This window comes from Typopeltis vanoorti, chromosome 7 (genome assembly GCF_054136105.1).
Source record: "Typopeltis vanoorti isolate ZY-2024b chromosome 7, IOZ_Tvanoo_1.0, whole genome shotgun sequence".
NCBI lineage: Eukaryota > Metazoa > Arthropoda > Arachnida > Uropygi > Thelyphonidae > Typopeltis > Typopeltis vanoorti.
This window is the reverse complement of record NC_143555.1, coordinates 121,845,675-121,861,093: the sequence shown is the minus strand read 5'-3', so window position 1 is coordinate 121,861,093 and position 15,419 is coordinate 121,845,675. Positions and strand designations below refer to the sequence as shown.

At 34.3% G+C, this 15,419-nt stretch overlaps 1 protein-coding gene across 1 annotated transcript in view; it reads right to left on the bottom strand.

Moving 5' to 3' along the window:
- LOC150105008 (protein Obscurin-like) overlaps positions 1-15,419 on the bottom strand; it is a 790,953-nt gene that overhangs the window by 184,604 nt on the left and 590,930 nt on the right. Inside the window, exons 59-60 of the mRNA XM_090395103.1 lie at positions 1,423-1,623; positions 303-441 (exon numbers count right to left, since the gene is read on the bottom strand). Coding sequence (XP_090251229.1) covers positions 303-441; positions 1,423-1,623 — 340 coding nt within the window. The remainder of the gene's footprint in view (positions 1-302; positions 442-1,422; positions 1,624-15,419) is intronic.

Here is a 15,419-nt window from a genome sequence, read left to right as displayed (position 1 = left end):
ATACATTTTCAGTTATGGCCTCTGGTTCTATCCCCACCTCCCTCCATTCTATGAAAAACCGCTTCCACATTTAACTGGTAAGGACCTCTTGCTAATTTGTATATCTCAGTCATATCACCCATCCACACCTCACATTTAAAATTTTTTCTAGAGCTTCACATTTAAGTGTGAAGTATAAATAAAAAGAGTTGTTTGAATATTATTAACATTCTATTGCATTTAATTATTCTATATGTTAACAAAAAATTAAAAAGAAATTGTGCTCTAAATACAAAATCAAAAGAGACTAAATGAAAACTTACTGTGAGGCCTAAATGTCCAATAAATCTGCTATGCATATGCTCTAATCCTTCCAGAACTTGTTTAATATAATGAGCAACCTCTCTTTCTGTTAAGGTTCCTTTTTTAAGAATATTGTCAAGCAATTCACCACCACCACATCTTAGGGTATATGTTAAGGAAAATGGTTTTTTAAATAAAATTCTGTAATAAATCAATGTTGATAGTGAACTCAATTTTGTAAAAGTAAAGATGGTTTTTATAATCCTGGCTTGTAGTAATCATAATTATGAAATTAATACTGCCAAATAACCATATAAAAAATTACGATGATTTAATATTCATCATTGTATCATTAATATTCAGATTGCAACAAAAAAGTGCAAATATAAAAGAGGTATTAACATGGAGATTTCTAAATAAAAAAACTGTCATTGTTTTAATTCATTCAACATGCAACAGACTGATGCTGGAATGAGATATCATGAGTGTGGGTTCACTGTTATGGGATATAATATATTTCATCTTATAGACTAATTCATTCACATGTAGATCCCTTATGTATGCTGCCCAGAGATAATTTAATATGAGGCCTTGGTTTTTATTACACTGGGTTGGACATCATATCATCTCACCAGTCCCTTTAAATTTGTGTGCATAAGTATTATGTACAGAGTTTTTGCCAATATTAATTTCATAATTATGAAATTATTAGTGATCTGTGAGAATTTCAGTAGAGAAATGCAAAATTCAATACAGAATGTGAAATAATTTTATATTTTCCTTATGTGCAAAATAAGTTTCCTTTTATTCACTTGTTTGCACTATATTAGAAACACATTCTGTGTTAGCAAACAAGTGAACTTCTGGGAACAGTGTCACAGGTTAGCAGTGAAATCTGATTTAAATTTTAATGAAAGGATTTCATTTATTTATTTTATTTATTTATTTATTTTAAAATAAAAATTCACATTTTTCAGGTTGATTTGTCACTTTTTGATATTCAGTGCTTTTGAGGAGGTTTTTAAATAAATGCTTTAAGAGTTATCTTTCATTTCTAAATAACAACAACTGTGATAGAGGTATAACAAAACTACAGCAACAAAGCATGTTCTATTAATATATTTAAATGTGAAAGGATACATATCAGTGATGAGAGTCAGAGATGCTTTAGTTTCAGAAGCATCCCAAAGACGAACTAGTCGAGGATGACAAACCTGATTCATGATTTCCATTTCAGCATCCATAAATTGTCTAAATTTTCCTTTACCGTGCATCACCTTAGCTGCAAAACTCTTTCCTGTAGCTCTTTCAACAGCATGGTGTACAATTGACTGAGTACCTCTGCATGAACGTACAAAACATTCAGTTAATGAAAACATAATACGATTAATAATTTATTGCTTAAATTTGTATCAGAATGTTTATCACAATTAAATTGTGGTTGATAGTAATGTCTTTATGCTGGTTTTGAAAATGAATATACAGGAGATTTGAATTGGAATGTGATCTTCATTTAGTTATCAGTAGGATGACCATATTCCAATTAGAATCTCCTGAAAAGAAGAATAGGTAAGAAAATCTATAAAAAAAAAAAAAATTAGCATTGAGCAGCTTTCAGAGCTGCTCAATGTTATAGGCTCAAATATAAAAATTTTATTCAAGAAAAAACTAAAAATTTCAAAAACAAGAACTATGACAAACCTTGAATTCAGTGGTAGACCCTGAAGAAACCTTTTCTTCATAACATAGAAGAAAACATTGACTGATTCATTGAGGGGGGGGGGAGTATGTGGTAAAGTTGTCTACAAGAAAAGAACAATCAAAACTCTAAGTGGGAGCTTGAAAGTTAACTGTCAGTCAAGAAAAAATAAATAAAAAAATTGAACATATCAAAAGATTCTAGCAAGCAAGTCAACATGAAAGAATACAGATAAAAATGTAAGAGAGCAAAGCAGTTATAAAGGACCCAAATTAAAGTTATGGAAAGAGACTTTGGTAAGAATTATTATTATTATGATTCAATACCTCCATTGAGGCACAAGACTCCTCGTGGGAGGCCCATCCTAAACAAAAAGTTTCATACCAGTACTTGAACTCATTCACCAGTCATGCTCCCACCACTCTATCAGGCAATGCAGTCCACAGTTCAACTACCCTCCATCCAAATAAACCGCTCTTCACCCTTTTGCAAACAGCTTCCTTTCTTAACTTCCAGAGATGGCCCCTTGTCCTCTCTCCAGCAAAAGAACAATCCAGAGTCAACCTGTAACTACCTCTCAACAGTTTAAAAGTCCCAATCATATCACTTCTCCAAGGGATTTTACCAGATTAATACAGAAGGGATTATACAAGAAGTGAATGAGAGGACATTCTTAATGTTACAACTTAATGTTGTACAAAAGTGTGAATGCACTACCAAAATGTATTGATTTTACCAGATTAATACAGAAGGGATTATACAAGAAGTGAATGAGAGGACATTCTTAATGTTACAACTTAATGTTGTATAAAAGTGTGAATGCACTACCAAAATGTATTGATTTTACCAGATTAATACAGAAGGGATTATACAAGAAGTGAATGAGAGGACATTCTTAATGTTACAACTTAATGTTGTACAAACGTGTGAATGCACTACCAAAATGTATTGTAAATGCTAGGACTAAGTTTAAGATTAAGAATGATAGATACATTGCTCGATAAGTGCTATTGACCAACAAAAGCTCTTGTTATGGACCTAACATAAAAATAAACAGATAAAAAAAAAAAAGTGATACCTCTCACAATGACTCCATGAAAGTTACTATAATATAATACAGTATTTACAAATAACAGAAATGAAAGACTATATTCTTCCCAATGTTCAACATACTGAATTTTCTTGATTCATTTTGTAAGAAAAATTTTTGCATGTTTTTCTTAACCTTATTACATACCCCCCCCCCTCTAATCCCAAAAGTCATATTGCAGGTTTTTAATTTTTTTTTTTTTTTTTTTCTGTATCTCCAACTCCTTTTCCTAAGATGGAATTATTAGCGACCTCTGGCAGTACTGGTTAAGTTAAATGAGTCTTTTTTTTTTTTTTTACTTTTACATAGTTCAATTCAATAATTCAATTCTTATAGTTTAGATCTTTACATATGCAGATAAAAATAAGAAATTTAGAAAAAGTAAAATGACAGGTTGAATTGTATAATAATTTGAATAGTTTTTTTTTTGTAATAAATATTTAATTTATTCATGTTTATCAATGCCTGATGTGACCCCCCTAGAATATTTTTTCACAACCCAGAGCTTAAGAACCACTGGGTTATGTAATTAACAACCAAAATCAGCACTATCTTAAGAATCGATCTTAACTTGGGAAGGGGCATGGCAGAACTATTCATAACTCTCATCTGGACTAGTGCAAAATCTTGGAACTGCTGAAAAAAAGATGCAGATGATATGTACAAAATATATTGTCTGCATCTTATTGTTGTAAAAGTCACTGAAGAACATGGCAGTGGATTTGCTGCAATACTGAGAAGGACGCTGACCTGCAGAGATAAAAGAGTTATCATTTTGTTGTATAAGACCCTGATCAGACCATACTTGGACTATTGTTCTCAGATTTGGTCCCCAGGATTTGAAGGGGATAAATTAACTGTGGAAAGGGTACAAAGGCAGATAACAAAGATGGTTTCAGGACTGTACAATGATAGTTATGAGGATCGGCTGAGGTGGATAGAAGAAGGAGAGGTGATATGATTGAGACTTTTAAACTGCTGAGAGGTAGTTACAGGGTTGACAATGGGGAGTTCTTTCACTTGGTGGAACATCAGGAAGGAGCAATGAAAAGAGGCCATCCCTGGAAGTTACAAAAGGAAGCTGTGAGCAAGAGGGTGAGGAGTGGTTTCTTTGCATGGAGGGTGGTTGAACCGTGGAATGTATTGCCTGATAGAGTGGTGAGAAGAAGAATGATCAATGAGTTCAATGAGTGGTATGATAGACTTTGTGTTTCCTAGGAAGGACGATGAGTCTTTTGACTCCATGGAGGCCTGAATAATAATAATAATAATAAAAAGGTGAAGCTGGATCATTTCCAGAAATAACGCAAATTAACTTCAGTGTGTTTCTTGTGAAACAATATGTGCTGGTTTGAATTCTTTGCTAGCAAGAAAAGTTGACAATTACAACCATACCACATCCGTATCATGTAACACTGTTAATAAAGATGCCGGTATGCCATGCTGTTGCATATTATCCCACAAAAAGCACTGACCAACATATGTGTACATAAAAAAAAACTCAGTTAACTTTTGGTTTCCAAGTTTTACATTTTGCTTCATCAAACCACCATTTATGAAGATTTGTATGTACAGATGGATGTCCAGAAGTATCATATAGCTTCCTGCAAATTTCACAGCATAATGTGTGTGTGTGTGTGTGTGTGTGTGTGTGTTTTAACACTTTAACAACTATGTAATTTTTTTCCATTCAAAATGATCATTGTATTTTTTATCATCTTTAGCAACTGACAACAAATATTGTGCTAATTCTCAAGGGGAATGAAATACCAAAGCGTCAATATAAGAGTTTGGTGGCCCAACTTTTGAATAATCTGTTCCTCCAAAAACAACAGAAATCATATTTGTTTCTAGTATGAAGAAAAAAATTGTTGTTACATAATATTTACAGATATATTTCTCAAATGAAAAGTAAAAACAATATTCTTTGGCAACCTGATTATAGTACTCTTGTGACAATTTTCTTATCTCTCTTTTGCTGCTGCCTTGTAACATGTCTAAATATAACTTCATCCTCTGTTACATAATCTAGAAGATAAATATCAGGAATGTGGCAAAGTGTTCTGTAGGCTATTGAAGAAGCTTACAGTAATGACTATTAATATTCAAGAATGTTTAAGCAGAACTAATCTAAAATATTGATTAATAGAAACTTATAGACACAAGAAATTACTACTACTAATAATAATAATGAAGATATTTCATTCTGAATCTAAAAGATTCAGATCTGTTAGATTCAGAAATGGAGGAAAGAATACTGTGGAAGGAATGAAAGATGATAAAGGTTACATGAAAACTGAAGATAGACATTCTAGATGTCTAGAGTAATTAATTTGAAAAACTACTAAATGAAGCAAGCTGTGACAAAACAATGATAGAAAATATTCAAGAGAAATGCAATCAGTGATACATATAAATGCTTGAGGTGGAAAAAGCTATTAAAAACCTCAAATGCAGTTGGAGTAGATGATATTTGGCCAAAAATGGACAAATATGGAGGTATAAAAGTTTTGCAATTGCTGCATGGCAAGTCAAGGTCTGAATGTCAAATTTCAGATGATTGGAGTAGAGCTCTCATAGTGCACATCAATAAAAAAAAAAAAAAAGGATGAATAAAATGGATGTGAGAATTAAAGAGAAATTTCTATACTGAGGGTAACATTTATCCCAGAAGATAAGATTTATTATTATTATTATTCCTGACACCTCCAAGGAGTCCGAAGACTCATCGCGGGAGGATTTATGCAAGACTATTTGAGAAAAGGTGAAGAACAATCGTGGAAGTGAAATTTTGAGAAGAATAAGCGGCTCAGGTCAGTTAGAGATTGCTAGGATCAAATTTACACTTTATGACAAATAGTTGAGAAATCATCGAAATATAACAAGAATCTATATTTAAGTTTTGTAGATCTAGAAATGGCATATGACAACATGCCAAGGAAAAAGTTGTTCAAAATGCTACCATTATATGGTGTAAATGGGATATTATTTTAAGCAATAGATAGTCTCTATATCTGAATTTTAAGTCAGCAGTTAGAGCTGAAAGAAATACAAGATGGTGATTCAATGTAATGAGGTGTTTAACAGTGGAGATAATGTTTAATACCTCATTACATTGAATCATACGATTCATCATCCATATTGATGATGAATCGTATGCTGGCCTGCTTGGGAGGATGAAGAGCCTACCTGCTCTCCAACAGGCTGTGAGTTTAAATCCTACCACATCATCAATGTTTGAGATTTTGTTACTAATTCTGCAAGGAAAGGGAAGCTGCAACCCTGTCACTTCTTCTAACAGAGTCTTCACCCCTCCCCCTCAAAAAAAAAAAAATCTATGACATGAGTGACCATATGGCATCCTATCTAAGGGATGTTGAATAACTAAAATTAACTGACTAAATATGGGTCACATTATGAAGGAAAGTGGCATTAGGCATGATATCAAAATTGGAGATATTAACTAGTTCTTCATGCAGATATTATAATCTTAAATAAATGCAGTAAAAGTCTGCCAGATTCCCTAACTACACTGAATAAGTGTTATAATAAATTTGACATAAATAGGTAATAAAGAGAACAAAATCTATAGAACACATAAAATATTTTAGCTATTTAACACAATTTTTGATGAAGATGGCAATCTAAATTTGGAAATAGACTACAGAATTAACAAAGCTAGTTTGGAGGAGTCACCTGAATAAATTTATATGGAACATGAAGAGAAATGAGCCAAAACACCTTAGTAGCATCATACAAGATAGTGTTCAAACCAGTTTTAACTTATGGATCTGAGAAGTGGGTTTAAAAATACAACAATTAGGGGACTAAACAGATGACATCAATGGCAGAATCTTATTAAAAATGAGGATATTAGCAAGGAACTTGACACTATTAACATTTGGGAATATTTAAGCAGAACTAATCTAAAATGTTGATTAATAGAAACAGGTAGACACAAGAAATTAATAATAATTTAATAATGCAGATATTTCATTTTTAATCTAACAGATCATCAGTGCAAGAGCAATTCAAAAAGTGAACTAACAACAACGAATTATTCTCTTCCAATGACATGAGCCATGTGTATATAACAAATGGTAATTAAATAAATAAAATAATAAGCACCTTCATGGCACAATCAGCGTGTTTGGCTGTTAATCAAAAGGTTGGTGGTTCAAGTCCACTCGGAGGGGGGGGGATTGGATTTTTTTTAGCACTTCTGAAGCACAATTGGAAGAACGACTGGACATTGACTCTTCTACTGGAAAAGACCCGAGTTCGATTTTCATTGTGATGAGAGGAATATTTATAAGGGATTTTTCAACTGAGAGTGAGTTAGCCAATCTCATACTGGGGTAGCAGGGTTTATTTTTTCCCAGAAATTCAGGATTTTCATCCTACATACAGGCAAATTGGCCAATAGGATACACACAATTTACAGACACAAAATACTATTAGTGGTGGTGATAGACAGTAGATGGCATTGTGTGTTGGTGGTAGTAGTAGTATCATAGTAGGAGGTGGCAGTGAGTTTGCTGTGTAGCAGATCCTCCCATGATGAGTCCAAGGACTCCTTGGAGGTTCATGTAAAAATAATTATAAAATAAAATTAAAAAGTACTGCTTGCTGTTTATTAGAATGAGACTTAGAAATTTTGGTTATGGTAGATAGTCATTTTTCAGGCTTGCTATGAATAATGTAAGATTGGTGTTCTGTTCTTTTCTACACAGTGACATTGATGCACAAGCATAGGCTGTTAATCTTGGTTAGGAAGGCAAGTAGAAATGCTTCAGGTTCAGGCCAAATGGTGAAAACACCATCCACATATATATCCAAAAGAAAGATTATTAGTTGTATTGAAGATAATAATGAGTCCAAGATGGTCCAAGTAGAAACAGGCTAAGGCAGGAGAAAGAGGACTCTCCATAGCAGTACCTGCAATCTACTCATAGAGTTTGTTTCTACAGATGAAGTAGCCTGAGAGAATGACAAAGTCATACAGTTCTATTCTATATGAGGAATATGTTTCTCCAGTTGTGATCACAGGAGTTCCCTCCAGACATAGCTGAAGTGTTCAACTTTGTCATTCACTCAGGTTACTTCATCTGTAGAAACAAACTCTACAAGAAGATTGATGGTATTGCTATGGGAGCCCTCTTTCTATTGCCTTAACCAATTTCTACTTAGAACATCTTGAAAACTCTTTATAATCTTCAATATAACTGCAACCTTCCTTTTAAGTATACTATGGATATTTTCACTATTTGGCCTGAATCTGAAGCATCTTTACCTGCCTTCCTAAGAGCCACACATGTATCAACTTCACTATAGAAAAAACAAAGGATGGAAATTTTGTCTTCTTAGACATTCTCCTCTCCCATACTCCTATTTGGTGTATTAAGAACTTTGGCTCATTGCATACCTTCTTTCACAGGCCATTTCATACAAGATTCAGGCTGTCATTCTTCTCAAAAAAAAAAAAAAAAAAAAAAAAAAAGGGCATTATCAAATTCCTACTTGATAGCACATATTGTCTATCCAACCACAAAGATCACAGATAAGATGCCATCCAAAGCATTGTTCTACAGAATAGCTTCACCTGCATTTGTTGACACTTGTGAGCAAGTTGATGTGAAATTCTGAATCAACTTCAGAGATCCTTAAAATATATAATTTTGCTCTCATATTTTTCCTCAGACCCCAATCTTTCTCTCTCCCTAGTATTTACCAGGTTCAGTGTGATTGCCTTCATTCATACTTTGAACAAACAGGGCATTCTGTTAAACGACTGTAGGAACATCAATCTTACATCATCCATAATAAGCCTGAAAAATCTGGCCTTCCTCAGAATGGATTGGACACTTACCTTGGTCCAGCACCATCTTGTTACATAGGCATTTTAAGTTTGAGTGAATGTTAAAATAGAGTGCAGAAGCCCTTTGGCACAACTTAAAGTGAAATCAGAATGATTGTATATCCATCCATAGAAAAATTTGGAAGAATTGCATCTTTTTTTATTTTATTTTATTTTAGTTTTTATAATTTTATGTATTTAATTACCATCTGTCATGTGGATCTCTCTAGCACTTGGCTTGTAGTGTTGGAAGGAACTAAAGTCTGTTGCAGTTGCTTCACCTTTTGAATTGTTTCTACACTGATCTGTTGTTTATTATTTTAACGGTATAATAGAACACAGAAACTAAGTAAATAATTAATTTATTAACTTGATGCTGATATTTCGCTGGTATTATAACCAGCATCTTCAGAGCACAAAAACACTGTTTGTCACAATACGCGAGACTAAAACAACATGGTGTACATTAACAAAATTGTAGCAGCAAACTCAAACTTTAACAAACTCAAACCCTTCCATGTTAGAACACCGAGGATCTATGGATCACCAAAAATTCACAAACCAGGCACACCCCTATGCCCAATTGTGGACAGTATAAATAGTCCCACATACAAACTGGCTAGACATTTAGCGAAGCTACTAGCCACTCTCACTAACAATTCTCCCTCCTTTATCAAAAATTCAGCACACCTAAAAAGCATCTTACAACACCTCACCCTAAAAAGCTCAGACTTAATAGTAAGCTTTGACATCACTTCACTATTCACAAATGTACCACTAATAGAAACCCTCAATCTACTGAAGTCACACTTCCCCCCTGATATATTTGAACTATTCAAATTCACAATACATGCAGGATATTTCACATGGAAAGGGAAAATATACAAACAAATTGATGGGACAGCCATGGGCTCCCCCCTTTCTCCCCCCCCCAGCCAACTTTTACATAGAACACCTGGAAAAACAAGCAATCAATACAGCCACTCTCAAACCAACACTTTGGCTACGCTATGTTGATGATGTGCTTGCCATTTGGCCACATGGCCCTGAGACATTGAAAACATTCCTAGCACATTTAAATAGCCAACACCCAAAAATCCACTTTACTATGGAACCGGAAGCCAACAACTGTCTGCCCTTCCTGGATACACTCATTACACGTCTCCCAGATGGTTCCTTATCATTTTCAGTTTTCAGAAAACCCACACATACAGGCAGATACTTACACAAACAATCACACCATCATCCTTCTCAACAATATGGCATTTTAAAAACGCTAACCCATAGAGCGAGAGCAATCTGTTCAAATGACAAGGCTCTTACTGCTGAACTGACTCACTTACGCCACACCTTCTTGGCCAACGGCTACAATCCACAAAAAATAAACAAAATACTAAACACTCCTAAGAAACCCCTCCCACCATCCACCACAGAGAACTACAACAAAACAGTCACCATCCCTTACATTAAAGGCACATCCGAAAAGATCTCAAGAATTCTCATTAAACATAAACTACGCACTACATTCAGACCATGTAGCAAATTAGCCACCCTCATCCGCTCACCCAAGGACAGCATTCCTCCTTTATCACATCCAGGAGTCTACCAAGTACCCTGCTCATGCAATCAAGCCTACTACGGTCAAACAGGAAGAACTGTGAATATCCGCATCAGCGAACATAAACGATACGTCCGGAAATATCATTATGGGAAGTCGGGCCTAGCAGACCATGCTCTGGATACCCCTGCACACAGGATCAACTGGAAAAACACAAAAGTACTACACAGAAACCCATATAAATCAGAGAGATTGTTCTTAGAGGCGACAGAAGCCCTAAAACACACCCCAAATCTCAACAAATATGGCTGTATTAACTTGCCGAAGATCTGGGAGACAGTCATATTAAGGAAAAACTAGCACTTTTCTAGGACTCTAGCAATATATGATAGCGTTTTTTTTTTTTTTTTTTTTTTTTTTTTTTTCAGATAGAGGGTGCCAAAATCAGGACTCTAGTCTTTGTGTTGCTGCTACAATTTTGTTAATGTACACCATGTTGTTTTAGTCTCGCGTATTGTGACAAACAGTGTTTTTGTGCTCTGAAGATGCTGGTTATAATACCAGCGAAATATCAGCATCAAGTTAATAAATTAATTATTTACTTAGTTTCTGTGTTCTATTATACCGTTAAAATAATAAACAACATGTTCGACGAACACATAAGTCTGTCTACACTGATCTGTTAGATTCAGATTGAAATATATGCTTTATTAAATTATTATTATTCATTTTTTTAATCTACATGTTTCTGTTAACTTTTACTATGTCACAAGTGCTATTAAAAACTCATAATCAAAGAAGGTATGGTAATTTAAAAAAAGACAAAAGGCTATCAAAACAGGTGTTCGTTACTAAGATGGTATTAAACAGATGCAGAGAAATATCAAGATCTTAGGTGAATTAATACAGTAAGAAGTACTTTTGAAGATCAAAATATAAGATCCGGTGATATTAGAGTCCTGACAAATGACAGATTAATTTGGATGAAAATTGTTGATTGGAAGTTAGTGATGACATGAACTTTTCATGTGGTATGTATTTTCATATTATCCTATACACCTCTTTTGGGTACCTATCAAGCATTTGAAAATATAATTAAATTACTTTTTTTTTTTTTTTTTTTTTTTTTTTTGCAAAATCATATATGTGATTTTTAAGGCTAACATATTATTTCACAGTAAAAGAAGCAACTGAAACATGGATTTTAATAAAATATTGACCAACAAGTTGAGGATTACCCAGAGGAAAATGGAAAGATAATTTCTCGGTATAAATTTCCATTCTAGATAGAAATCACAATACTTGGGTTAGAGTTCAGACTAGGATGTGAGATATTATATCAGCCATTAAAAGATCCAAATATTCCAAATCTTACAATATGACCTGCAATGGGCAGGTCATATTGCAAGAAGTAACACTCAAAAATGGACAAAGTTAATATCAGAATAGTATCCTAGGAATGGTAGGAGAGCTACAGGAAGATTAAAGACATGGCTGAAACCCAGTGGCATAGAAAAACTCAAGCTTTAAATTTGAATATAGAAATTTGGAAATACTGTTGTTTTCTGGGCAATGGAGAACTGGGGGGAAAACCTTTGTCAGTAGTATACAGAAAATGACTAATGAGGAAGACATTATTTCAACATGATGTGAACTGTGTAATGAAAGATCTGTATTTACAATCAAAACTTAGCTTTATTTATAAAATAACTTGGAAAGTAACAAACGCGTGCAAAGGCTGTTGTGTTCACATGACAAGTTATTTATTTTTAATGGTATAGATGACAACACAGAAAGATAAGAAAATAATATTTATTAACTTATTTGCTGATATTTCATTGGTATAATCCAGCATCTTCAGAGCACAAAAACAGTTTGTCACAGTACACGAAACAACAACAATTTGGTATAATAGTGGGACTAATTTAAAAAAATTGTAATGGACAACACAAGGAACTAAAGTCCTAATTAGGCACCATCTATGTTGGAAAAAGAGAGAAATCAGATATTAGATCTTAAAATTGTTTCCCAGATTTTTGGTAAATTTATACAGCCATACTTGTTCAGGTTTGGAGTATGTTTTAAAGCTTATGTTGATTACAAAAAAAAATCTTTCTGACTTGTAATGACTTCTATGTAGCACTTTTGTTTTCTTCCAATTGATTCTGTTTGAAGAGATATCCAAGGCATGGTCTGCTAGACCTGACGTCATAACGATGGTGCTGGATGTATCTTTTATGTTCACCAAGGAGGTGGATGTCAACAGTTCTTCCTGTCTGTCCATAGTAAACCACAAGACACACAAGAACAGGGCACTTCATAAACTGCTGGATGTTATTAAAAAGAGAGCTTGTCCTTAGGTGAACAGATGAGAGTTGCCAGTTTGACATAAGGTTTAAATACAGTGCACAGCTGATATTTATTGAGAACTCTAGATATCTTTTCAGATGTGCCTTGACTGTATGGGATGGTAACAGATTTGTTGCAGTCTTATGTGATAGGCAATGGGGAGCATTTAGTATTTTTTCTAACCTATGGAGATTATAGCCATAAGCTAAGAAGGTGCAATGTGAGTGAGTTCAGCAGTAAGAGCATTGTCATTGGAACAAATAGTTCTAGCTCTGTAAGTTAGTGTTTTTTATTATTATTATGTGACACCTCCAGGGAGTCCAAACATATTGAGGGAGGGCACCTACTCAACAACTCTGTCTCCACCACTCAATTCACCATTGCAACTACACCAATGCCATCTACTGCCAACCACCACTAGTATTTTCACAGACAATCCCAAACATCCATTCCCACAGCAAGATTCAAACCCGCACTTTTTTGGCTGGAGAGTGGATATGCTAACCACTCAGCCAGCTAGGCCTGTTGAGCTGGATGATGGTGTGACTGTTTGTGCAAATATCTCCCTATATGTGTGGGTTTTCTATAAACAGAAAAAAGATCAGGAGTCATCTGGAAGCTGTATGATTAGTGTATCCAGGAAGGGCAGACAGTCATTAGCTTCCTGCTCCATTGAAGTTGATTTTAGTTGTTGGCTATTTGAATACACTAAAAATGTATCCAATGTGTCTGGACCATGTGGCCAAATAGCAAACACATCATCAACATAGCGTAACAAACCATTTGTTTTAGAGTAGCTGTATTCATAGCTAGTTTTACCAAGTGTTCTACGTAGAAATTGGCTAAAGGGGAAGAAAGGGGGAGCCCATTGCTGTCCTATCTAGTTGTTTGTATATCTTCCCTTTCCATGATAACCTCCATGTACTGTACATTTAAATAGATCAAATATATCAGGGGGAATATGTAACTAGTAAATCAAAGGTTTCAATTAATGGTACATTTGTAAATAGTGAAGTGATATCAAAACTAATCATTACATATGAACTTTTTAAGATATGGTTTTCTCAAATGTTATACTTTTTTACGTGAACAGAATTTTTAACAAAAGAGGGAGAATTATTTGTGAGGTTAGCTTTTTTTTTTTGACCATTTAGTAGTTTAGCAAGTTCGTATGTGTTACTGTTTATATTATCCATAATAGGACATAGGGGTGCACCTTGTTCGTGAATTGTTGGTTCTCCATAAATTCTGGGTGTTTTAACATGAAAAGGCTCGAGTTCGTTAACTGTTTCTTTTGACCAGGAAGTCTTTTTTCAATAATTTGCAAACGTTATTCTTTTTGAGAATGGGATCATGATCTATAATTAGGTATGTACACTGGTCTTGTAAACGTATGTGCATTTTGCTTTCATATTCAGCTAAATTCATCACTAAGTTGCATTACCTGTGTCTGCTTCAGTTATAACAATATGGTTATTACTTTATAGTTCTTTTAAAGCACTGATTTCCTTTTGTGGGATATTGTTCTTGGGAGGCTTGGAATGAATTAGGACATTGGCCACATCCAAACAAATGTTACTGGCTGTTGCTGGAGGCAGGTCATATATTCCTCGTTCAATGTAAGCCATTATTTTGGCTTTTGGAACTTAATTGGGGGCAAAATTATGTCCTCAACTTAACACATTAACAGCTTCATCCATTAGGGCTACCGATGATAAATTCACAATGATGCAGTATTGTTGTAATTGCAGTTGTTTCACAGCACTATGATGCTGGAGGATTTCAAATTTTTTCTGATGCCAGTTTATGACTATGGTGAATTTTTTATTTGCCATTGCGTCGGAGATGCTGTTAAGGATATCCCCCAGTCACACCATCATCCAGCTCAACAGTATGGTATCCTAAAAACACTAACTCACAGGGCTAGAGCTAAAAACACTTAAAAACACTGAGAACTCTAGATATTTTAAAAGATATCTAGAGTTCTCAATAAATATCAGCTATGCACTGTATTTAAACCTTATGTCAAACTGTCATCTGTTCAACTAAGGACAAGATCTCTTCTTTATCACATCCAGCAGTTATGAAGTGCCCTGGTCTTGGGAGTGAGCTTACTATGGACAGACAGGAAGAACTGTTGACATCCACCTCCTTGGTGATCATAAAAGATACATCCAGCACCATCGTTATGGCAAGTCGGGTCTAGCAGACCATGCCTTGGATATTTCTTCAAACAGAATCAATTGGAAGAAAACAAAAGTGCTACATCGAAGTCATTATAAGTCAGAGAGATTTTTTTTTTAATCAACTGAAGCTTTAAAACATACTCCAAACCTGAACAAGTATGGCTGTATAAATTTACCAAAAATCTGAGAAACAGTCATTTTAAGATCTAATTAATATTTGTTTTCTCTCTCTCTTTTTCCAACATAGATGGCCTAATTAGGACTTTAGTTCCTTGTGTTGTCCGTTACAGGTTTTTTAAACTAATCCCAAATTGTTGTTTCGCATATGGTGACAAACTGTTTTTGTGCTCTGAAGATGCTGGATATAATATCAGCAAATAAGTTAATAAATATTATTT